Source organism: Anomaloglossus baeobatrachus, chromosome 3 (assembly GCF_048569485.1).
Source record: "Anomaloglossus baeobatrachus isolate aAnoBae1 chromosome 3, aAnoBae1.hap1, whole genome shotgun sequence".
NCBI lineage: Eukaryota > Metazoa > Chordata > Amphibia > Anura > Aromobatidae > Anomaloglossus > Anomaloglossus baeobatrachus.
In genome coordinates, this window is record NC_134355.1 from 557,282,638 (window position 1) to 557,307,461 (window position 24,824).

Sequence of the window (24,824 nt, forward strand, 5' to 3'; positions counted from 1 at the left end):
AAGTGCGATTTCACAATTGTGTTTGGGGTATTTTATTCACCCTGTTTACTAAATGGTAAAACTGATGTGTTGGTGTATAGGTTTACTTTTATCTAAGGAGTTAAAAAAATTTCAGAAGTTTGTCCCAAAAAAGTGGGGCACTTTTTGCACCAATTTCTGTAACCCGTAGCATTCTAATTATTCGGAATATGGGGGTTCTCTGATAGCTTAATTTTTGCATCTCGTGCTGATGTATATAATGGTACTATTTTTGCGCCGATGCACCATTTTGATCGCCTGTCATTGCATTTTACGCAAATTTGCGACAACCAAAAAACGTAATTTTGGAGTTTGGAATTTTTTTGCTGCTACGCCATTTAATGATCAGGTTAATTGATTTCACATTTCTGAACTCAACTATACTAAAAGTGTACACGTTTTTGTTTTTTTTTGATTGTTTAATTTTCAATGGGGTGAATGGGCAGTGATTTGAACTTTTAGGTTTTTTTAATTTTTTTAAAACTTTTTTTCTTTTTTTATTTTACTAGTCTCCCTAAGTGACTATAATGCGGGCTTTACATGTTACGATCTATCGTGCGATTGCAAATCGCTGCCCTTGTTGCACAAAGTCATTAAACCGCAATCACACGTACTTACCTGCTGAGCGACCTCGCTGTGGGCAGCGAACATCCTCTTCCTGAAGGGGGAGGGACGTTCAGCGTCACAGCGACGTCACACAGCCGCCGGCCAATAGAAGCGGAGGGGCGGAGATGAGCAGGACATAAACATCCCGCCCACCTCCTTCCTTCTGCATAGCCGGCGGGTGCCGTGGGACGCAGGTAAGCTGTGTTCATCATCTCACACGTCACACGGAGCAATGTGTGCTACTCCGGGTACGATAACAACCAGCGGCATGTTAAATAAACAATTTTTTAAAACTCAGCGACGAGTACGCGACTAACGATTTGTGAGCGATTCTGCGTCGCTCGGAGGTGTCACACGAGATGACCTCGTGAACGATGCCGGATGTGCGTCACGAAAACTGTGACCCTGATGATGCATCGCGCGATAGCTCATCTCGTGTAAAGCCCGCATAAGGATCAGCAGTCTGATTGCACGTTCATTTCTATTGATCAGAGCTGAACAGTTCTGATCAGCAGAAATGCTGCGTTCCTGTTTGAGCCACTGCTCTGCCGGCTCCAAGGCTGGAGTCACACTTGCGAGCAACTCGCACAAGTCTCGCATCGCATCACCCGGCACAGCCTGACGCTGTCTGGACACAAGCATCTCAGCTGCATAAAAATACAAGCAGCCAACCCGCTCCTGTCAGGAGAATGTGCGGTTGTGCTAGGTGATGCGATGTGAGACTCACGCGAGTCTCTCGCAAGTGTGACTCCGGCCTAACAGGAACTACGTCATGATAGCGACAGGAGCATGACATTATTACCATGGTAATCATCGTCTCCCTGTGATTGCATCAAGGGGCCTCCAAAGGCAGCTGGGAGAAAGGCGCGTTCCCCGCCGCAGCCATTTAAGTAGCGCCGTCACTTTTTGGACAGCGTGATCTAAGGGGTTAACAGGCGCGGGTGGATTGCGGCTCCACCTGCGCCTGATAGCTGCACATGTCTGCTATTCAAATCAGCAGACCTGCAGGGATCGCCGCCGACTCACCGCAGCAGGGTGATTACATTTAGGACATACTGGTAAGTCCTCGGTCGTGAAGAGGTTAAAAAACCATGAAAATGCAGAATTTGAAAAGGGCTGGTTAAGCTACTGGACAATCTTATTTTGAAGTCTATTCTCTACTTTTTCTCTGTTTACTATTGAGAGTTTGTTTTTGTAACCCATATGTTTTTGGTTGATTCATCATTTGCGACTTTTTAAAAAAAAACAAAAAAAAAACTTTTTTGCGCCAATGTACTCCAGTCCTCCCTTCCTGGTGTTTTTTCATGCAACTTTTTGCTCTTAAAAGGTGCAAAATTCATAAACCATGTGTGTACACTATTTTGAAGAATCTGTGTAAAAAAAAGAGCTACAAATAGGAAAAGATTAAAAAAAAAAAAAAGTACCTAAAAAAATTTTGTGCTTTTTTATTTTATTTGTTTTTGTCTTTGACCTTGTTTTGCACCTTTTTGGAGCAAAAAAAAAAAATCAATCCAGTGAGGACTGGAGTAAATTCGTATAAAAATAGTGACTTTTTAAAAAGTTGCCAATGATGAATAGGACGCAAATAACTAAGATACAAAAATCATTCACAAAAGAGAAAAAACAGATGAACAAATAGAAAATAAACGTCAAAATATGAGCAACCTAAAATAAGAATTTGGCGCAAAACAAAAAAAATAGCTTCAAATCAGGAAAAAAATAAGACACAAATATTAAAAAAATTGTTAAAAGAACTGAGTCCTCAGTGGTTGATACCTTTTAATGGCTAACTGAAAAGATGGTAATAATTGCAAGCTTTCCAGACTGCTCAGGTCTCTTCATCAGGCATGGTATAACACAAAAATATAGACGCAAATGCAATAATGAATCAAGCCCATACGCCCTTCTCAATACTCTATGAGAAATCCAAATAATCCGATTTTTATTTTATCTCATCCTAAAAACAATTAAACTGAATGAAGCCCCCAACGAGTTCCATGACAAATTCCGCTCTGCTCCATCTGTATATATAGTCAGCAGTGTGTGACACTCCATTCTCTGCGGATGAGTAATAAGACGTGAATGTTTCCGCCCAGCTCTGTGCTCACATTGTACTGAGAACTCCTGACAACTTGTGTACTAGGAGGGAGCTCCCACTCTGCGCCGCCGCTCAGCCATGACAGCCAGATCCCAGGTATGTCAGCTGGATTCTGTGTTCATTCTCCTATATATTCTCCTATATACACTGTCTCCTCTTCTGTGGATGATCATCATACATATTTATATGTCTAGCCCTCTAATAGCAGCATGCTCGTGCCTTGTAGTGACAATGGGGGGCTTCCGGTATGGTATCACAGCATGCACTCCACATGGCATTTAAATGGCCACATCATGATTATTCATGTACGTAAGGATCATAATGTTTTAATTTTGCAACCATTGTCTTTAAATGAATGATATTTTTCTATAAGTACTGTAACTTCTGTATTTTTCTATGTATGAACGATTTTATTCTCTAGTTTTACGTGCTCTAAATTGGAAAATCAGCAGGAGCACTTGATTGGAAAGGTAAAGACTATCAAGCAAAATGCTATCTTTAGGCAATTTTTATTAATTTTTCCCACTGGTTGAGCTAATTCCTTTGTCATAGATGCTTGAATTATTATATGGTATGGGTGGTTGACTTATGACCGTAAACTGTGTGTCTCCTCTAACCCGAAGTTCTCCCCTGTCTTGCAGGGACATCCAGTCTTCCAGAGCCAGAACTCCGGTGCGCAGCACCTGAGGGATCGTCAGCGCTTCTTTGAAGACGTCTTGGCACATGATGTAGACATGTACTACCCCCACAGCCACCTGCTGAACGAGCGATGGAGACGTGAGTCCAGGGTTCACGGTTGCGGATGGACAGTCTTCTCGCGTGGTCCTCTAGGGTTAGAAGAGACATAGCTTCTGCTCCTTGTGTTATCATTATATGTTAAGAGTGATTCAATGGAGTGCATAGGTTGTTTTTTTAACCTGGTTTCCTTACATGCAAACAGTGGAACCTTGGATTACGAGCATAATTGGTACCGGGAGTGTGCCCTCAAACCAAGTTACTCTTAAACCAAGGTTGCACTGTATATGCTTACAACTATTGCTGAAATCTTCTGTTCTTCCCATATATAATGTGCTGCACATAGTGAGAAAAAAAAGACTGCAATCCCCAACACCTCCCATGTAGCACTGAATAAATAATGGAGCAGTGATGAGGAATAAGATCTGTAAAGGACTAAGTGCATAATACAAGAATAGAAACGAGAATAAGAGTATAAGAGTGATATACAGGAATCTGAAAGAGCAGACAAAGAACAAGCCGAGCTTCCAGAAAGACCTCAGAAGTAGTAGTGAAAGATTCTTGAGCGTAAGTTCTTGTGTGGTGGACTTATAAGAAAATAATACAAATAGGAGCACCTGTTAGGTTAGGGAATCTTTACATTAACCTATAAATGTCTGTGCCCCCCTCCCACCAGGAGAATGAGGCTCTCATAACCCCCATCCTGCAAGCGGAACAGCCGGCTGCGGCAACATCCCGGCTGGGGCTGAGGGGAGCAATGGTCACGGTGAAGTCTAAACATTGACTTCCTAATGTAATGTATGTACATGGAAAGACCACAGTCCGGTATGAAGCAATGGTATATACTGGTAATTACTGCTGTATATTTCTATAGATTTATTAGATTGGAGAGAAAAGACGAAACATGCAGAGTCGGAATTAGTGGGAGACTGCAGATAGCAGCGGAGGTTGTAGTGTGGGATAGACATGGACACGAAGGTTACAGCTATTACTATTCTTCTCATGAAATATCCAGCTTTCCATCAACTTTAGTGAATATCAGTGAGTGTCAGGTTTATGGGTTGGGTGGGTGAGAGGGCACTGGGTGGAGAGGACAGGACAGACTCCTGTACCCATAGCACTGTGTCTAGGGTGTGTCTGCTCTATCACCACTGTCATGCAGGATTTTGACATAAGAGCATGTATTGTTTGTGTAGAGCCACATTCATCACCACATCTGTACAAATACTGGATGTCTTTAAGTCTTGTTTCTCTAAGGCCATGTCCGCACTTTACAGTTCAATTCTGCAGCGTGTAAGTCACTGCATGTGCGTCTCAGAACGCAGCCGAAAAGCTGCGTTCTGAGACGCATTCGGCAGAACGCAACATGCGCACATTCCTGGAGAATTCATGCGTTCTGGATGCTTTCTCTGCCATGGGAAAAGCATCCAGAATGCACATTTTTCACAGTACGCACCCACTGGGCTCTGCAGCATCCCCATAGACTTGCAGCAGAGTCGAGTGGGACCGCACTGTCACTGTCATGGCTGGCTGCGGGACAGTGCCGCGCGATCAGAATGAACTCGGATGAACTTCACCCGACTTTATTGTGATCACGCGGCTCTGTGCGTGTGTCGCAGCCTGATTTGCTGTCACATGTGAAGGACTCACCTGTGATCGCAAATCCCCTGAGTGACTGCAGTGAGCCACGCAATCAGCTGTGCTTTCACTCAGGTTACTCGCAGTCCTCCACCTGAGAGCGGTGGCCGCGAGTAACCACAGTGACAGCACAGCTGATCACGCGACTCACTTCAGTTGCTGCATGGAGCAGACAGGAGCGACGGTGTTCTACTGCCGCTCCTGTCAGCTTCCGATGTAGCAGAGCTGGAAGCTTCGTGGGACCTTGCGTGGATTATGTCGGACCTGGAGGTGTTTATGAGGGATTAGTAAAGTGGTGAAAGAGGGTGTATTTTTGTCTTTCATTACAAATAAAGGATTTTTTGGATGTGTGTGTTTATTTACTTTAACTTACAGGTTCATCATGGAAGGTATCTTGGGGAGACGCCTGCCATGATTAACCTAGGACTTCGTGACAGCTATGGGCTGCTGCCATTAACTCCTTATTACCCCGTTTGCCACCACAACAGGGCAATTCGGGATGAGCCGGTAAAGTCCCGGGACTGTCGCATCTAATGGATGCGGCAATTCCGGGCGTCTGCTGGCTGATATTGTTAGGCTGGGGGGCTCCCCATAACGTGGAGCTCACCATCCTGAGAATACCAGCCTCCAGAGGTATGGCTTTACCCTGGCTGGTATCCAAATGGGGGGATGCCGCACATAGTTTTTTTTTCATTTATTTATTTATTTTACTGCTCGATATAGACACGCCCACCGGCGGCTGTGATTGGTTGCAGTGAGACAGCTGTAACTCAGCGTGTTGGCGTGTCTGACTGCAACCATTCATAGGCGCCGGTGGGCGGGGGAAGGAGGGAATACTAGATTGAATAATGAGCGGCCGGCATTTTTAAGAGAAGAAGCCGCCACAGTGTGAACGCCATGCAGCGCCGCGCCGGTGATCCTGGATCGGTGAGTATGAGAGAGGGGGTGGGAAGGAGAGACAGACATGGACAGAGAGAGAGATAGAGACATAGAGAGAGACCGACCGACCGAGAGAGAAAGACCTGCCTTTGTTATGTTAAATAAAAACATGTGGATTGCAATAATAATGCAGTGCAAACGCTCTGCTTAACATTTTGGCAGCGATTTTCTACAACTCATTGATTTGAATGGGTGTAGAACGCCGCTAAAATGGCAAAAACAATTGACATGCTGCTTCTTTGAACGCAGAGTTTTTGCCCAAAATTATGCAAATTAAACGCAGCGTTTGGAAACACAAAGTGCGACAAGAAATTCACATTTTCCATAGACTTTGCTGGAAAATCAAAACGCATGCCTTTTGGCATGAAAACGCTGCAGTTCAAAACGGACCTAAAATGCAGCTGAAAAGCAGGTGGAAATGGAAAGTGCGGACACAGCCTTAAAGGGAACTTGTCACGATGGGCAGCCAGGCTCTGATTCATGCTGCCCTCAGTCTAGACAGTACAAATCAGAGCTTGGCTGCACATTTTTCCTCTGAAATACCACAGAATATAAGAGAAAATATACTTTAACCATCTGTCCGGAGACTGTAGGGAGAAATGAGACTGGTCCAGTAACCCCCTTGTCAGCTTGTCCCAGCACTTCTCTAGGTCATTGACAAGTCTCTTTCTTTGACAGACTCCTGTCAATCATATGCAGTGGTTCTGAGAGAAGTGGCATGAGGAAGACATCGGACTAGTCTGGTCTCTGGCTATGGTCCAGGGCCAAATATTTAAAGTATATATTTGTTTAAACGCTAGAGCATTTCAGATGACAAAATACCTGGATGCAATTGTGGTGCCAGGCTACGATTCATGCTGTCCACGGATAGGGGGGCAGCGTGTATCAGCTGACAGTATCGCTTTAAAGGGAATCTGTCACCAGGTTTTTGCTATCTCATCTGAGACCAGTATAATGAGACAGAGACCCTGATTCCAATGATTCGTCACTTACTGAGCTGTGTGCTGTCATTTTGATAAGACCAATGTTTTCTCTGCTGCAGATCTAGCAGTTATACAGAGCTCATGAATATGCTGGACTACCTGCAGCAGGCCAAGTAGTCCTGTAATGAAAATCTACTGCTGATTAATCAGTAATTTTATCACAACTACACTAAGCAGCCCAGTAAGTGACACACCACTGGAATCAGGGTCTATTTTTCTTCATCATGCTGCTCTTAGATTAGGTGGCAAAAACCTGGTGACAGAGTTCCTTTAAAGAGGACCTGTCACAAGGTCAAAAGAAGCCATTTCTCACAGGGTATTTATGTAGAGCAACCATTAAACCCCCCAGGGTCTATATCACAAGCTATACTGATAATAGCATTAAAGCAATTTTTAAAAAAATACAAATATTTGGTATTTTTGAGTTAGTAAAAGTTTGATCTATCAAAATATAAAGTATGCGTCCCAGTGTCCACCTGCAGAAAGCGCATATGCCCGAAAATGGTGCAAGACCGAGCACACGCTGACTCTGTCTGCTCCATTATAGTCAATGGCCCCGTTGGTGCATGTGTCCGAAACATGTTTTGTGAGGGTGTTTGGACGGAAGCTCCGACGGGGCCACTGAACGTAGGTAAAAACGCAATGTGAAAGCGGCTTTAGCCATCACACAGTCCCATATCCTAAAAAATGAAAATGTTCCAGGTCTCGGAAAATAGCGACAAAAAGCAAAAGGAAATTGTATAATCTTCAGAATATTTTTAACCACTTAAATATAAAAAGTATACATGTTTTTTTATCTGGATAATCATCTTGTGAGTTCAGTTTTATAGTTTAGTTAACATGGTAAATAATAACTCAAAAAACCATTGTGGAATTGCATATTTTTTGCACTTTCAACGCACTTGGAATTTTTTTACCGTTTTCCAGTATATCATGTGGTAGAATGAATGGTGTCACTCAAAAGTATAACCAAGCCCTCATATGGCTATATTGATGGACAAATATCAAAGTTATGGTTCTTGGAATAAGAGAAAGAAAAAACAAAAAAAAACGAAAAAAAAATGGAAAATAGCCCAGGGGTGAAAAGGTTAAAATCCCTGTAATAGCCATATAATAACAGTACGAGAGCTCCATGCAGGCTTCATTCTTCAAATATTCATGATGGGTTTACTAACAAACTAAAAAAATATTCCTATCTATAAAATGTAATTAGGGTTAGGGTGCCGCCTTAAAGGGCATTAAGTTTAAAATTTACACTAGTGACCCCATAACAACACAAGACAGGAAGTGTTGTCATAGGGATTTAAGAACACAAGGATAATGCATAATAATTCAAATTATTTTTGTTTGTAAAAATAGACTTTAGTATGAAGCATACAGGAGCTCTTTGTTACAAATTATATTTAAGTAGATAATCCTATGAAAATGTTCTTATTACTCACTCTCCATTCTTAATTAATATAAGGAGTCCTGTGTTCAGAATCCCCATCTCTTGATCAGAGTATAAGTGGTTACAAAGAGCGTCTCTTCCCATCCTGTATGACACAGACAGCACAATGATGTGAATGGACGTGTTTGGTAGAGCCTAGAATGTATAGACTCTTATGTGAAGACATATGTGTATGTATGTGATCTGTATACATGTGTGTGTGTGCTTGGCGTATAAATGCATGTGTTCTTTGTGTATGTGTGACTCCCCTGGACTATCAGGGCGTCACAGGGTACTTACTGCACAAGCTGCCCTTCCATGCAGTATTCCGCCTCCCTCTTGGTTCTGTGTCCCTATCTAAATGGTGTTGCCTCCAACAGCAAATCAAATCCTAGATACACCCTGCACCACACCCACTAGACACACCAGTGGACGGCTTGAGTGGAATAGAGTCGCCCACCTGGGGGGTCAGGGAGGGGAGGTGAGGAGTGTAGTCAGTCTGTGAGTGGAGAGAGAGAGAAGAGAAGAAGCCCTCAAGCTGTGAGGAGCTCAGAGGAGGTCAGGAGTGGTGGCTCCTGGAAGAGCTGTCTAGGTTGCAGACGGTGGTCTGGGCCTAGAGGAGTCGGACCCCCAGTCGCAAGGTGCCTGGACTTGTCGAGGAGGACAGCCGGCAGCCAAGCACTATCACCGGTCCGGGACTGAAGGCACGACGGGTCGTGGAGTAGCTTCAGGCAACCCGACAATTCAACTGAGGAGAACGGAGACTTTATGATCTGTTCCCACCCGCTCCAGAATTGGGGCATTACCGCAACGAGGGGGATAGGACTTTCCAATCCAAAACGGTCCAGAAAATCCCAAGCGTGAGCCCTTAGAGCAAGCTCTCACACTTAGCCATAGTGGGGAGCTAGTTCCATACTACTGGGCCACAAAGTTGAAGTCAAACTTAGTGCCAGGAGACAGGTTACGGATCACCAGGCAACACTATTGGGGACAGGACCCGGACGAGCTCACCTCAGTGGCAGCGGAACCCAGAAACTTGGTTTACCCGGTTGTCAGCGTCTGCTTATGGACTGAGTGACTACGAGAGTGACCCCTGCATCTCACGGCACCCCCTTCAACGAGTCCTGGGGCATTCCCCTTACCCGTGGAGGGTTACGACACCTTGCTGCCCCACTTCATCACCCCGGGTACTCCCAACGTCAGCGGCAGTACTTCCCAAATTACCATACACCACGGGTGGCGTCACGAACTTTATATCAACTCCCCTGTAAATTTCCCCCTTACATTTGAGTGGCCGCACGACCCCCGGGTCCGGAGACCCTCGAGCCACAGCGAACCCGGATCCAAGCAGCTCGGCTGCTTCCACGGGGACGGCACATATGTATACATATATGTGCGTCTGTGTGTGCTATGCCTGTGTATATGTGCTCGGTATGTATACATATTCGTGTGGTTGTGCATATGTGCTTGGTGTATACATGCATGTGTCCTATATGTGTGTGTATGTGCTCTGTGTATATATAATATATATATATATATATATATATATGTGTGTGTGATCGGCGTATAGATTCTTGTGTGCTATATGTTTGTATACATATGTTTGTATGTGCGCAGTGCATACATCTGTGTGTGCTATGTGTGTCGCGGGCGGAGGAGGGGACGCTGCGATCACCCACTGCTCGGGTCCGGCTGCTGCTCGGTGGTGGCTCGAGCGGTGGGCCGGATCCCGGGGACTCGAGCGGCGTTGCTCACCCATGAGTGAAAGGGGGGTGGTGTGTAGTTTGGGGATATTGTCCGTGACGCCACCCACGGTTGTGGTGAGGTTGTGACACCACCGCTGCTCTGGATGGGGATCCCTGGAGCGATGACAGGGAGCAGCTTGGATGTTGGTTCTCCCCTCCGTGGGTAGGGGGTTGGTTGTCCCGGGGCCCCAGTGAGGGTTTGGGGATGACAGGCGGGTTACGGGGCCTGGTGAGGTGCAGGGTCGCGGGGGCAGCGCGGTGCCGCACGGCACGGTGGTACTCACTCAGCCAGTAATTTACACGGAGTCTCTGGTCAAACAAACGGCTGGATGGACGGGTCCCACAGGCGGCTGCGGTGTTTTGCCCCTGACCCAGTTTAGTAGTGTAAGTCCTTTCCTGCCCCTTCGTGTACGCTCCTCCTGCGCTCCGGTTTCCAGCTGGCTCCACGGTTCGGTACCGGTGGGCCACCGCCCAGCCCCGGCTACCTACGGTTCCACCAAGACTGTCTTCCCGGCTCCCACAGACGGCCACTTCCGTCTGCCTCACTGGCTACACGAGGGACCTAGGCTCCAACCTAGGCCCCAGTCTGCATCTGCCTCTCTGCAGACCTCCTCTCTCTTCCTCTGCCTGGACTTGTCTGAGCTCGTTTTTGCCTCAGTCCAGCTAGACTCCTCGGTGGGCGTGCCTATCTGCTTGACTCCGCCCTCCTGGTGTGTCTGTCTTAACCCGAGGAAAGAAATCAGGTCTCACTGGGGATGACTGCTGTGAACTGCTGGGGGTGGGGGTGTGTGTGTGTTGTTACCTGTGGCCCCTGGCTTGTCCAGGGCGCCACATGTGTGTATATACTTTTGCGTATACGAGTGTGTGTGTGTGTGTGTGTGTGCTATGAGTATGAGTGCTCGGTGTATATGTGCGGCCCCAGCAGCGGATCGAACCGCTCGGATCCGTGGGCAATGTCCATTCGTGGCTCGAGGGTCTCCGGACCTGGGGGCTTGGGGACACACTCTAAAGTAAAAGAGGTATATACAGTCAGGGCCAGAAATATTTGGACAGTGACACAAGTTTTGTTATTTTAGCTGTTTACAAAAACATGTTCAGAAATACAATTATATATATAATATGGGCTGAAAGTGCACACTCCCAGCTGCAATATGAGAGTTTTCACATCCAAATCGGAGAAAGGGTTTAGGAATCATAGCTCTGTAATGCATAGCCTCCTCTTTTTCAAGGGACCAAAAGTAATTGGACAAAGGACTCTAAGGGCTGCAATTAACGCTGAAGGCATCTCCCTCGTTAACCTGTAATCAATTAAGTAGTTAAAAGGTCTGGGGTTGATTACAGGTGTGTGGTTTTGCATTTGGAAGCTGTTGCTGTGACCAGACAACATGCGGTATAAGGAACTCTCAATTGAGGTGAAGCAGAACATCCTGAGGCTGAAAAAAAAGAAAAAATCCATCAGAGAGATAGCAGACATGCTTGGAGTAGCAAAATCAACAGTCGGGTACATTCTGAGAAAAAAGGAATTGACTGGTGAGCTTGGGAACTCAAAAAGGCCTGGGTGTCCACGGATGACAACAGTGGTGGATGATCGCCGCATACTTTCTTTGGTGAAGAAGAAACCTTTCACAACATCAACTGAAGTCCAGAACATTCTCAGTGAAGTAGGTGTATCTGTCTCTAAGTCAACAGTAAAGAGAAGACTCCATGAAAGTAAATACAAAGGGTTCACATCTAGATGCAAACCAGTCATCAATTCCAAAAATAGACAGGCCAGAGTTAAATTTGCTGAAAAACACCTCATGAAGCCAGCTCAGTTCTGGAAAAGTATTCTATGGACAGATGAGACAAAGATCAACCTGTACCAGAATGATGGGAAGAAAAAAGTTTGGAGAAGAAAGGGAACGGCACATGATCCAAGGCACACCACATCCTCTGTAAAACATGGTGGAGGCAACGTGATGGCATGGGCATGCATGGCTTTCAATGGCACTGGGTCACTTGTGTTTATTGATGACATAACAGCAGACAAGAGTAGCCGGATGAATTCTGAAGTGTACCGGGATATACTTTCAGCCCAGATTCAGCCAAATGCCGCAAAGTTGATCGGACGGCGCTTCATAGTACAGATGGACAATGACCCCAAGCATACAGCCAAAGCTACCCAGGAGTTCATGAGTGCAAAAAAGTGGAACATTCTGCAATGGCCAAGTCAATCACCAGATCTTAACCCAATTGAGCATGCATTTCACTTGCTCAAATCCAGACTTAAGACGGAAAGACCCACAAACAAGCAAGACCTGAAGGCTGCGGCTGTAAAGGCCTGGCAAAGCATTAAGAAGGAGGAAACCCAGCGTTTGGTGATGTCCATGGGTTCCAGACTTAAGGCAGTGATTGCCTCCAAAGGATTCGCAACAAAATATTGAAAATAAAAATATTTTGTTTGGGTTTGGTTTATTTGTCCAATTACTTTTGACCTCCTAAAATGTGGAGTGTTTGTAAAGAAATGTGTACAATTCCTACAATTTCTATCAGATATTTTTGTTCAAACCTTCAAATTAAACGTTACAATCTGCACTTGAATTCTGTTGTAGAGGTTTCATTTCAAATCCAATGTGGTGGCATGCAGAGCCCAACTCGCGAAAATTGTGTCACTGTCCAAATATTTCTGGACCTAACTGTATATATATATATATATATATATATATTTATTTAAGGGGAGTTATAGTTCGTGATGTCACTCGTGGTGTGCGGTAATTGGGAGTACCGCCGCTGCCATGGTTGGGATTACCCGGGGTGATGGAATGCGGCAGCAAGGTGTCGTTACCCTACACGGGTAGGGGTATGCCCCGGGGATCTGGAAGATGATACTGGGTGCCGTTATGGGGGAATCACTCATGTACTCACTCAGCCAATAAGCAGACCCTGACAACTGGGTAAACCAAGTCTCTAGGTGCCGCTGCCTCTCAAGGGGTCCCGTCCCCTGCAGTGCTGCCTGGTGATCCGTGACCTGCCTCCTGGCACAAAGTTTAGATTTACTGTAGTGGCCCGATAGTATGGAACTTGCCGGGCCCCGCACACCACTGTGGCTAAGTGTGGGAGCCTGCTCTCAGGGCTCACGCTTGGGATTTCAGTGGGCTGCATATGTGGAAGGCCCTATCCCCCTCGTTGCGCTAGTGCCCCGATTTTGGAGCTGGTGGGAACAGTCCATAAAGGCTCTGCTCTCCGCAGATTAATTGCCGGGTTGCATGAAGCTTCTCCCCGACCTAGGGTCCGTGTACCCCGCCGTGCCTTCGATCCCGGACCGGTAATAGGACCAGGCTGCTTACCGTTCACTCAACAGGTCCAGGCACCTTGCCTCAATCCCCTGCGACCGGGGGTCCGACTCCTCTAGGTCCAGACCACCGTCTGCAACCTAGACAGCTACTCCGGGGAGCCACCGCTCCCTGCTTCCTCCACTAGGTGGGCGACCCTATTCCGCTCAAGACGCCCACTGTTATGTCTGGTGGATGTGGTACAGGGTGTTCCTAGGATTTCATTTGCTGTTGGAGGCAACACTGTAAGATGGGGACCCAGAACATGAGGGATTTGAATACTGCACTAAGGGAAAAGAGCGTGCAGTACCCTGTGACGACCTGATAATCCAGGGGCGTCACATATACTGTACATGTTTGTGTAATATGTAATTGGTGTATACGTGTGTGTGTGTGTGTGTGTGTGCTATGTGCGTTTATACATATGTGTGCAACACACAGTGTTTGTGTCACATACTATGTTTACTGTATGTAGCATTCACATTTATAAATCCCAGCACCACAGACAAAAGGTGATAGGTGTAAACAGATCGGCAATCATCCAACAAACAATGAAAATGCTGCTCAGTCATCAGGTAATTGGTTTGTTTATGGGTGAACAGAAATCCTTGTTCTCAGCAGCACATTGCCTGGTACAAACTGCAGAAGTGCTGCTGATAACATGATACTGTGGCGCCCCTGACCTGGTCAGGCACCACAGAGTATTGCACCCATGCGGGGACAATGCCTCCAGGTAATCTCCAAAGGCCAGGATGAGGTGCACACACAAACACATAGTGACCAGGTCTCCCACATCACTAGAGGGGACCCTTGGGTAGCCAGTAGGGGTTAACTTTCAATTCCCAGCAAGGGGTGTGCTCAGAGGCTGGTTGCTAGGAAGCAGGGCAGAGAGGAAGTGAAGGTGGTCTGGAGCTGGAGGTGGAGGTGTGTGGAAGGGAGCAGAGGGGCTCTCGTGTCAGACAGGTCCTGAGGAGTGCAGTAGCTGAAAGCGGGGGAGAAAGGGCACCGTGGGTCGGCCTGAAAGACATCCAGAGAGAGGGGTGGCTGAGTACGGAGATCCTGGTATCCGAGCACGCAAGGGGAAACAGATCCCCAGTACGGGCAGCAAATCATCCAGAGCTGCTTAACCTACAGGTGGGGGGGGTACTTCATGCCCTCACCACGACTACACAGAGCTCGAGCCAAGCAGCAATCACCAGGCCCATAAGGGGACAGGGCCAGAAGCCATCCCACCAAGGCCACGCTGCCGGCAGACGGGCCGGAGAGAGGGGAGCAGGGTAGTAACAGCTTCCCTGGAGGAGTCCTACCACGCTTCAGGCAAGGGATCCTCCCAAACAGAAAGAGTGCAAGGAGGGCGAGTGGACAGCTACCCTCAGAACGGCCTCCTGGAATTCCTGGTTCCACCTGGTTATCACAGTGTCGCCCGGGCATCTCACCGTGACCTCTAAACAGTGAGTAAACACGTTAAAAGACTTCTTGGACTGTGTTTGAGTCATTCTGCGACCTGTGGTCCCACACACATACACAGGGGCCTGGGGCTTGCCTCACTCTCAGGAGGCTATTATACTGACTGCACCCACCATCAGCCCCAGGCATCCCTTAACCTGCAGTGGTGGTCCTCACTGACCGCAATTCTGAGAGTGGCGTCACGGCAAATCCCAAAACGAAGGTTCCCTACCTGTGACCCGACCGTTCCATCCCATGGAGTCCCTAAGAGTAATACCCTGCTGCACCGCACCTGTAGGGCTCTACAGTTCTGGCGTCACGAACAGGATTAGGACTAGACCTGTTCAGACAGGTGACCGTGTGCCTCAGAGGTCCGACCGCAAAAATTGAACCGCCGCCATATTGCCATCTTCAAAAGCGCGCGCTGCAGCCCGCGCGAGGGAGAAGAGCACCGCCCACGAAGAGGTGTGGCCGCCCCAGAATCCCCACAATTCGGAGAGCGTACTGACCCAGGAAGTGGAAAGGGAGCGCGCAGATTTTTGAAGAAAAATGGACGCTGCAGGAGGTAATGCCCCTGGTCAGGGCGACGCAGCCCAAGCGATGCCAGCCCCCGTCGCGCTGGACGCAGCAGCGCCTGGTGCCGGTGCCGCGGTCGCAGCTGCGCCGGCCGAAATTTCCCCCATAATGCCAGTTTCCTTACTGTATGTCCCAGGAGCGCAATGGCTGCCCCAATACGCCGGTAAAATAGACACGCTGACCGGGTTTAAGAAGAAGATCAACACCCTGCTAGACATGCACGCGATGACTGGTAAGCAGAGGGCCGCTGTGGTGCTGGGACAATTGACTGAAGCAGCAGAATTGGAGGCTGAGTCCTGGACCAATGATGACCGGGGCTCTGTTGAGACCATCTTTGCCAAACTAGCAGCTGCTTTTGAACACCGCACAGAGGGAGAGCTGAGGACGGACTTCTATAACTGCCGTCAGAAGCCCCAAGATAGTATAAGAGACTATGCCCTCAGGCTGCAGGCTGCACTACGGGCTCTCAAGCTGGTGGACCCTGTCAGTGATCAGGAAGGAAACCGGATGATGAAGGAACAATTCTTGCGGGGCCTGCGCTCTCCTGAGGATGGGAAGCAGATGAAGCTGTGGTCCCTGGAACACCCTGACGTGGACTTTGCCATTCTGAAAGACAGGGCAGTGAAAGCACTCCAACCTCCTGTGGACACAGACCCCGTCACACCAGCATGGCCTGCCAGTTCCACGGCTGCAGGAGCGGAATCCTCCTCGCAGGCCCTGATAACTGCAAAAGGACTCAACGCGCCAGCAGAGACCATAAATACACTATCCTCCCAGGTGCAACAGCTCACTAAGGACGTCGCACAAATCCTGAAAGCAATGCAGTTGCCCTCAGAAACCAAAGTCCCTCATCGGATCCTGCTAGCTGACAGCCCAGAGGACGTCCCGTGGATGCGGAGGAGAAGAGGTCCTACAACCCGAGGCAGGAGCAGTGATCGCTATGACTCATCTGGACAACCCATCTGTCGTCGTTGCCAGGAGGCAGGTCACTATGCAAGGGCTTGCCCTTTAAACGAGCCAAACCTGGGGCCGAGGGCCAGTCCTCAGGATTAAGAAGGTCAGGCCCAGGTCGCTGCCATGATCAGTACGTGGGTGGACGTCCTGTCCTGTCCATCGTCCTGGATGGGATCCCTACCCCGGCATTATTGGACACCGGCTCTCAGGTAACCACGATCCCGTATGTCCTTTATCGTAGGTTTTGGTCGGACGACGAACTCCGACCCCCGGACCCCTCCCTCACCATCTATGCTGCCAACGGACAACCTATAGGCCAGATTGGGGTCAAAGAGGTAACCATAAAGGTGGGAAGGCAGGAAATGAAGGGACAAGGACTGATTGTTGTGGACACTGATATTAGAGAAAGGAACCCGCAAATGATTTTAGGCACTAATGTCATAGAAAATTGCCTAGGGGAAGTGTTGTTGTTGCTTCACCAGATTGTTGAAGGTGCTGAGGGCGGGTCGCAAAGAGCCTTGCAAAAGGAGATCCGAATCATTCTGAGGAAGCAACAGGTAAAACAGACTGGCGGTGAGATTGGTAGTGTACGGGTGATGGATGCTAACCCCATTGTGATACCCCCACGGAGTGAAATGATGATGTGGTGTAGAGCAGCGGTAGGTCTCAGAGGACAGGATTACCAGGCTGTACTAGAGCCCACTCATTCAGACCACTGGCCCACGATTCTGACAGCCAGGGGGGTAGTTGATGTACACAAGGGACGAGTGCCTGTACGAGTGTTGAACTGTGGGGAGGAGGAAGCCAGACTACCAAGGTACGCTACCATAGCCAAACTGTTTACATGCTCAAATGACGCCATAACACCTGTAGGTCCCCTGACACAAGCTGACTCAAAAGAGGACGAGACCTCCCAAAAGCAGTTAGAGGACTGGTGCCAGAAACTCCACGTGGGGACTGACTCTACACCCGTCTACCAGAAACATGGGGTTTACAGGGTCGTGCAGGAATACGAGCAGGTCTTTAGTAAGAACCCACTAGACTTTGGTAGGATCAAAGGGGTGCAACATCACATACCCACAGGCAGTCATCCTCCCATTAAGGAAAGACATAGGCCTATTCCACCAGCCCATTACCAGCGCACAAAGGACATGCTGAAGGACATGAAGGAGGCAGGAGTCATAAGGGACAGTTGCAGCCCCTGGGCGGCTCCCCTGGTCCTGGTGAGAAAGAAGGATGGCACGATGAGGATGTGTGTGGATTACAGACGGATAAATCAGATAACACACAAGGATGCCTACCCTTTGCCAAGGATAGAGGAATCCCTCGCTGCCTTAAAAACCTCCAACTACTTTTCTACCCTAGATCTTACTAGTGGCTACTGGCAAGTATCTGTAGCAGAGGAAGATCGGGAGAAGACGGCCTTCACCACCCCAATGGGCCTCTGTGAGTTCAACAGCATGCCATTTGAACTCTGCAATGCCCCCGGGACCTTCCAGAGGCTTATGGAATGCTGCCTAGGGCACCTCAACTTTGAAACCGTCCTGCTCTACCTGGATGATGTCATCGTGTACTCCAAGACCTACGAGGACCACCTGAAACACCTGGCTGAAGTCTTTGAAGCGCTATCCCGATATGGAATGAAGCTGAAACCATCCAAGTGCCATTTACTGAAGCCAAAGGTCCAGTACCTAGGTCACGTGGTCAGTGCAGAAGGAGTAGCACCGGACCCAGAGAAGGTCACAGTCATCCAGGAATGGCCCACACCTACTACCGTCCGGGAGGTACGTCAGTTCCTTGGCTTGGTAGGCTACTACAGAAGGTTCATCAAGGGCTACACGAAAATGGCAGCGCCTTTGCAAGAGCTCCTGGTAGGCCACCCAAAGAAGAAAGGAAAGATCTCCGGCCCGCCATTTCACTGGGGAGAAGCAGAAGAACACTCCTTCAGACAAATGAAAGGGGCCTTGACGGGTGAAGAGATCCTAGCCTACCCTGACTACAGTCTGCCATTCGTACTGTATACAGATGCCAGTAATGTGGGACTGGGAGCAGTGCTTTCACAGGTGCAGGGAGGCAAAGAGCGTGTGATTGCTTACGCCAGCAGGAAGCTCAGGCCTACTGAAAGAAACCCAGAGAATTATAGCTCATTTAAGCTAGAGTTCCTGGCCATGGTATGGGCTATCACAGAGCGGTTCAAGCACTACCTGGCAGCCACCAAATTCACTGTCTTCACGGACAACAACCCCCTGACCCACTTGGATACTGCTAAATTGGGTGCCATGGAGCAGCGTTGGGTAGCCCGACTGGCGAATTATGACTTTACTGTCAAGTATCGAGCTGGCCGCAAGAACGGCAACGCAGATGCTCTGTCCAGGATGCCTCACCTAGCAGACGAGGGTGAAGATGTAGATGATCTTGAAGAGATTGAGCTGCCAGCGTTCCATCGCCATGGAGCAAAACAGTGTCGGCAGTTGCGTGCCAACCGCCAAGAGGTGACCCTGAACCCACTACCTCACTACAACTGGAAGGAGACCCAGGAAAATGATCCAGCGGTAGGCTTGGTAAAGAAACTGATCAACCAGCCTGGCGCCAGCCTTGACAAAGGAGCCCCACCTGAGGCACAGTACCTATGGAAGGAGAGGGGTCGATTATTCATCTATCAAGACAAACTTTACAGGAGCATCATTGACCCGAGGACGCATGAGAAGGTGTGGCAAGTGATTGTACCACAGAAGGATACGAGGATGGTGCTAGAAGCCTATCACAATGGTGCAGGCCACTTTGGTTGGAAGAAACTGGAGGCCCTACTTAAAGTAAGATTCTACTGGGTGGGCATGAGATCTGCCCTAGAGAAGTGGTGTCGAAACTGCGGGCCCTGCAATCTTAGAAGAAAAGACCAGCACAGCCAGAGAGCACCACTCCAGCCAATCCAAACTAAACGGCCCCTGGAGATCGTGGCCCTGGACCATGTAAAGTTGGCACCCAGCAGACAAGGCTACAACTACGCTCTCACTATGGTTGACCACTACTCCAGATTCCTGGTGGTAGTACCAGTCAAGGACTTGACCGGTCAGACTGCAGCCAAAGCTTTCCAGACACATTTCTGTCGACCACATGGCTATCCAGACCAAGTGCTCACTGACCAAGGACCAGCCTTTGAAGCTGAAGTGTTTAAGGAGTTTTGTAACCTTTACAGCTGCAAGAAGATCCGTACCACGCCTTACCATCCTCAGACCAATGGCATGTGTGAGAAGATGAACCACATCATTCTCGACCTTCTGAAGACTCTCCCACTAGAAGAACGAAGTCGGTGGCCGGAAAAACTGCCCGATCTAGTGGACATGTATAACAACATCCCTGTGAGTTCCACGAACTGCACACCGGCATACCTGATGAGGGCCAGACCAGGGAGATTGCCAGTAGATCTGGAAATGGGAGTTGAGACCCCTGAAGACCATCTACAAGGTGCTGATTGGGATTCCAACCGCCAAGCCCAATACAAGAAAGTACAAGAGTGTGTGGAGCGAAGCCTGACTCAGCAGCGTGAGAAACAAGAAAAGGCCTACAATCGAAAAGCACCTGCTGTTCCTTTGCTGCCAGGAGATATAGTTCTCAAGAGAAAGAGAAGACATCATAAACTTGACAATCACTGGGAAGAAGAACCCTATACTGTGTTACCATCGACGCTTAGCAATGAAAAGACATGCCGTATCAGCAAGGATGGAGGAAAAACAACAGCTGTCGTTTCTAGAGATCGCCTAAAGAAATGTCCTGAACAACTAAGAACCCCTGAAGAAATTCCCAACCCTTTGCCAGTTCAAGAACCAAAAGAAAAGATGATCCATACTGTACTTGGAGATTTTCCAGCAAGTTGGCCTCAATACAATGGAGCAGTAGTCATTCCGGTTATTACATTCCCTCAATCTGGAGAAGTAAGAGACCCAGAAGAACCTGTTCAGAACCTGGAAGAGCCAAATGTAGCTGAAGCAGAAGACCATGCACTGGTATCAATACCTAGTACACCTATTATTCACATTGAGACACGTACATCGGGTGGGAGGATACAACCTCAGACAGATGACAGTATAGTACTGCGTAGGTCAACCCGCAGCAACTTTGGTCAGCTCCCATTACGCTATAGAGAAAGTACAGTTTAGTTCAAAGTGACGGTATGAAATGTAATGTTTAACCTGTTTACAGTTAGGTAACGTTTAAGTGAAATGTGCCCACAAGGACTATTGTGAGACCTCTTTAAAATGTTTTCTTTGCACTAGTTCACGTGCACTAAAAAAAATGGACCACCGGTTATGAACTGGCTTTAACCACAAACTTTTGCATTGTAAAAAGTTACCTCCTTGGTATCAACCACAGAGTCTGCCTGTTGAGGGGCATGGCTCTGCACCAACAAGGGGGCACGCCTGTTTATGGGGCCTGCCCTCCAACACTCGGAAGCGGGTACGCCTGTTTATGGGGCCTACCTTACACCACTCTCCTCAGGAGAGGAAGATTGGAGGAAAGGTCTGGGGAATGTGATGGCCCAGCCCTGGTCACCAAAAGGACCGGCGACCTACCTCCTGGAGGTTTTTGGGTGGGGTTCGGACATGTGGGTGGTTGGTGGTGGAATGGTACCTGGTATGTTTAAATGTAAATAATTGCCCCTGTGTGGGAAAAGTTTGTATTTACCTTTTTTTTCTTTTCTCTTGTCTTTGCAGCCCGAGGACGTGCTGATGATAACTAAGGGGGAATGTGGCGCCCCTGACCTGGTCAGGCACCACAGAGTATTGCACCCATGCGGGGACAATGCCTCCAGGTAATCTCCAAAGGCCAGGATGAGGTGCACACACAAACACATAGTGACCAGGTCTCCCACATCACTAGAGGGGACCCTTGGGTAGCCAGTAGGGGTTAACTTTCAATTCCCAGCAAGGGGTGTGCTCAGAGGCTGGTTGCTAGGAAGCAGGGCAGAGAGGAAGTGAAGGTGGTCTGGAGCTGGAGGTGGAGGTGTGTGGAAGGGAGCAGAGGGGCTCTCGTGTCAGACAGGTCCTGAGGAGTGCAGTAGCTGAAAGCGGGGGAGAAAGGGCACCGTGGGTCGGCCTGAAAGACATCCAGAGAGAGGGGTGGCTGAGTACGGAGATCCTGGTATCCGAGCACGCAAGGGGAAACAGATCCCCAGTACGGGCAGCAAATCATCCAGAGCTGCTTAACCTACAGGTGGGGGGGGTACTTCATGCCCTCACCACGACTACACAGAGCTCGAGCCAAGCAGCAATCACCAGGCCCATAAGGGGACAGGGCCAGAAGCCATCCCACCAAGGCCACGCTGCCGGCAGACGGGCCGGAGAGAGGGGAGCAGGGTAGTAACAGCTTCCCTGGAGGAGTCCTACCACGCTTCAGGCAAGGGATCCTCCCAAACAGAAAGAGTGCAAGGAGGGCGAGTGGACAGCTACCCTCAGAACGGCCTCCTGGAATTCCTGGTTCCACCTGGTTATCACAGTGTCGCCCGGGCATCTCACCGTGACCTCTAAACAGTGAGTAAACACGTTAAAAGACTTCTTGGACTGTGTTTGAGTCATTCTGCGACCTGTGGTCCCACACACATACACAGGGGCCTGGGGCTTGCCTCACTCTCAGGAGGCTATTATACTGACTGCACCCACCATCAGCCCCAGGCATCCCTTAACCTGCAGTGGTGGTCCTCACTGACCGCAATTCTGAGAGTGGCGTCACGGCAAATCCCAAAACGAAGGTTCCCTACCTGTGACCCGACCGTTCCATCCCGTGGAGTCCCTAAGGGTAATACCCTGCTGCACCGCACCTGTAGGGCTCTACAATACTGCAGGGGACAGATTGATTAGTGATCGTCCTGTGCCCACCAGTCTCCATCATTCTGTGTAAAGAGGCCGGAAACAAGCACCAAAAGACTTGAATACTGTGGATTGCGCTCACTTACCAGTCTGAACTCAGCATATATAAATACAATCTAAATAATTGAGTGTGATGGAGCAATATGTGAGTATTTAGGGCCCCACTTTAAACTTTTGCCCAGGGCCCCACTTTGTCTAAAACCTGTCCTGTCCCTGTGAGCAACGCCCCCTTGTTAAAGACCATGAAAATTAGCAATGAGCAAAAAAGCCCCATATCTCTGGAACCATGTGGCAGTTTAAAAAAAATGATTAGTTGGTAGCAGCACCGACTAAAAGAAGTGCAGAACAAACTGTCTACCTTTGGCTATGTGCGCACGTTGCTTTTTACCTGCTTTTTTGCTGCTTTTTCAACTGCAGCGTTTAATGACATGTCAATTGTTTTTGCCATTTGGGTTTTGCACTGCAAAGCTGAGTTTTTGACCAAAGTTCTGCAACAAAAAGGCAGCAGTTTGAACTGCATAGTGCGGACAAGAAACCCAAATTCCCATAGACGTTGCTTGAAAAGCAGAACACAACCATTTTGGCATTAAACGCTGCAGTTGAAAAAGCAGCAAAAAAGCAGGTAAAAAGCAGGTAAAAAGCAACGTGCGGACATAGCCTTTGACTTGGTGACTAGTCCTCTGTAAGTATATGGGTATCATACATACTGTACTGCCAACGCCCCCCCCCCCCCCAAAAAAAGAGGCAAAAATATAGAAGAATGTTATATATTACAAACATTGCTGAAAAATATGTTCAGTATCTCAAATTATGCTGAAAATGTGATAGTGTACAGTGTGCTCCTGGGGCATACAGGTCTGTAATGGAATGCATGGAATTCTTCAGCTGCACTTACATTACTGTGATATAATGCAGAAATCATATGCAATTCTCCTGGGCATGACCAACCAATGGTTTTCAGCTCATTAGTCATCTAAATAAAATGATCTAATATGTAATTGTCATATTGAACACTGAGTCCAATCTCTGGTCATCATATTATAGAGCTGGATAAACTATGCTGATTTACATATAGTTTGTAGGAGTAACATTCAGTAGAACATGTGAGATCATTGAGTGGTCCTAATCCATGACAGACAGCTATCTCTTTATGTGTACCTGTAACATGGCAGAGGGGGCAAGATACTTGTCTCTTACGCCCCGCCATGTTTTATAAAGGTGGGGGACCTGGATGGGTTTATGAACTTGTGCTATGGGGCCGCTACGCCCTTGCAGGCTTCATGATGGCAGGGTCTTCTGCTGGCCTGGACCAAATGTTGAACAGTTAGAGACCACCACTCTACTGAAATATAAACTTAACATAACTTCACAAACATTTCCTTTCCAACTTGGAGCATTTTCACACACAGTCTCTTTACTTCTTCAAGTTTACTTGTTTCTGCTTCAGCTAGTCTTGTTTCTTTCACCAAACCCTAGCACTATATTATGGGCAAGTGAGTGAAGCTACTATTCTCAACCCACAGTACCGTGTCCTCTTTTCCTCTTAAAGGAACTTGTGATGGTGGGATATGGTGTACTCTGTATCAGGCTGTGTAGGTTCATATTTTACGCTTGGTTCACTGTATATTATTTGTATTGCTTGTGTGTACATTGTATTGTCTGTAGGTAATTACCTCCTGTAGTGTTCCTGTCCCTAAGTCTGGGGGAGGGGGCCTTGAATCCACCTACTGTAAACTCTCTACTTGGGGGGATTTGTCATTCTGGGTGAGACTTACAAGAGAGAAGAAGCAGGATTGATCCTTTGAGGGAAAAGCTGCGGCTCCTCAGAGAGACCTGGACATTTATACTATTACTGGACTATATTCATGTTTCTTTACTACTGTATTTTTATCCTCTGTATGGTGTATTATGTTATGGACCATTTGATTTGCTTGGCATAAATGCTCTTTAGATTCTTCAGCCATCTCTCGCTCTGTTGATTGTGTGATATGGGAGAAGGACCCCGTCACAGAACTATTCTGCCAATATGGCCTGTAATTAGCTTCTCTACTTGTGACGCCTTGGAACTCCCATCGGGAGACTCTCTTCATCTGATGTTTTCTGTTCCATCTTGGCCCGTTACCTCTCAGAGTGATAAACCCAGTGCCGTATTGCTTGGCGTCCTGTCCCAGTACCCATCTCCGGTTGACCACTCTGTCCTTCTGTCCATTTTCCTTCCTCTTTACTCAGGATTACGCTATCCACTGTCTTGGTCTCCACTCATGTCAAGGACACCCACATCACGAGGCATTTCATACTATTCAGGCCATAGGTCCAGTTTTACTGCCCGCTAGCCCTATCTAATCTCCTGGCAGGAAACTATCTGACCCTTCACTTTAACCCCTCCCACTCTGGGCTAGTCCCAAACATTAATCCTAACTTTCCCCACTGTTGGGCAAAATACAATCTATCACTAATAATGCATTTCACAATACACATTACA

General features: G+C 47.9%; 1 protein-coding gene across 1 annotated transcript in view; it reads left to right on the forward strand.

Annotated features, from left to right (window-relative positions):
- Positions 1 to 2,714: 2,714 nt before the first annotated feature.
- Positions 2,715 to 24,824, forward strand: part of LOC142295536 (dysbindin domain-containing protein 2-like) — a 32,054-nt gene continuing 9,944 nt past the window's right edge. The window contains exons 1-2 of the mRNA XM_075338635.1: positions 2,715 to 2,818; positions 3,364 to 3,499. Of these exons, the coding sequence (XP_075194750.1) occupies positions 2,801 to 2,818; positions 3,364 to 3,499 (154 nt within the window). The 5' untranslated portion in view covers positions 2,715 to 2,800. The remainder of the gene's footprint in view (positions 2,819 to 3,363; positions 3,500 to 24,824) is intronic.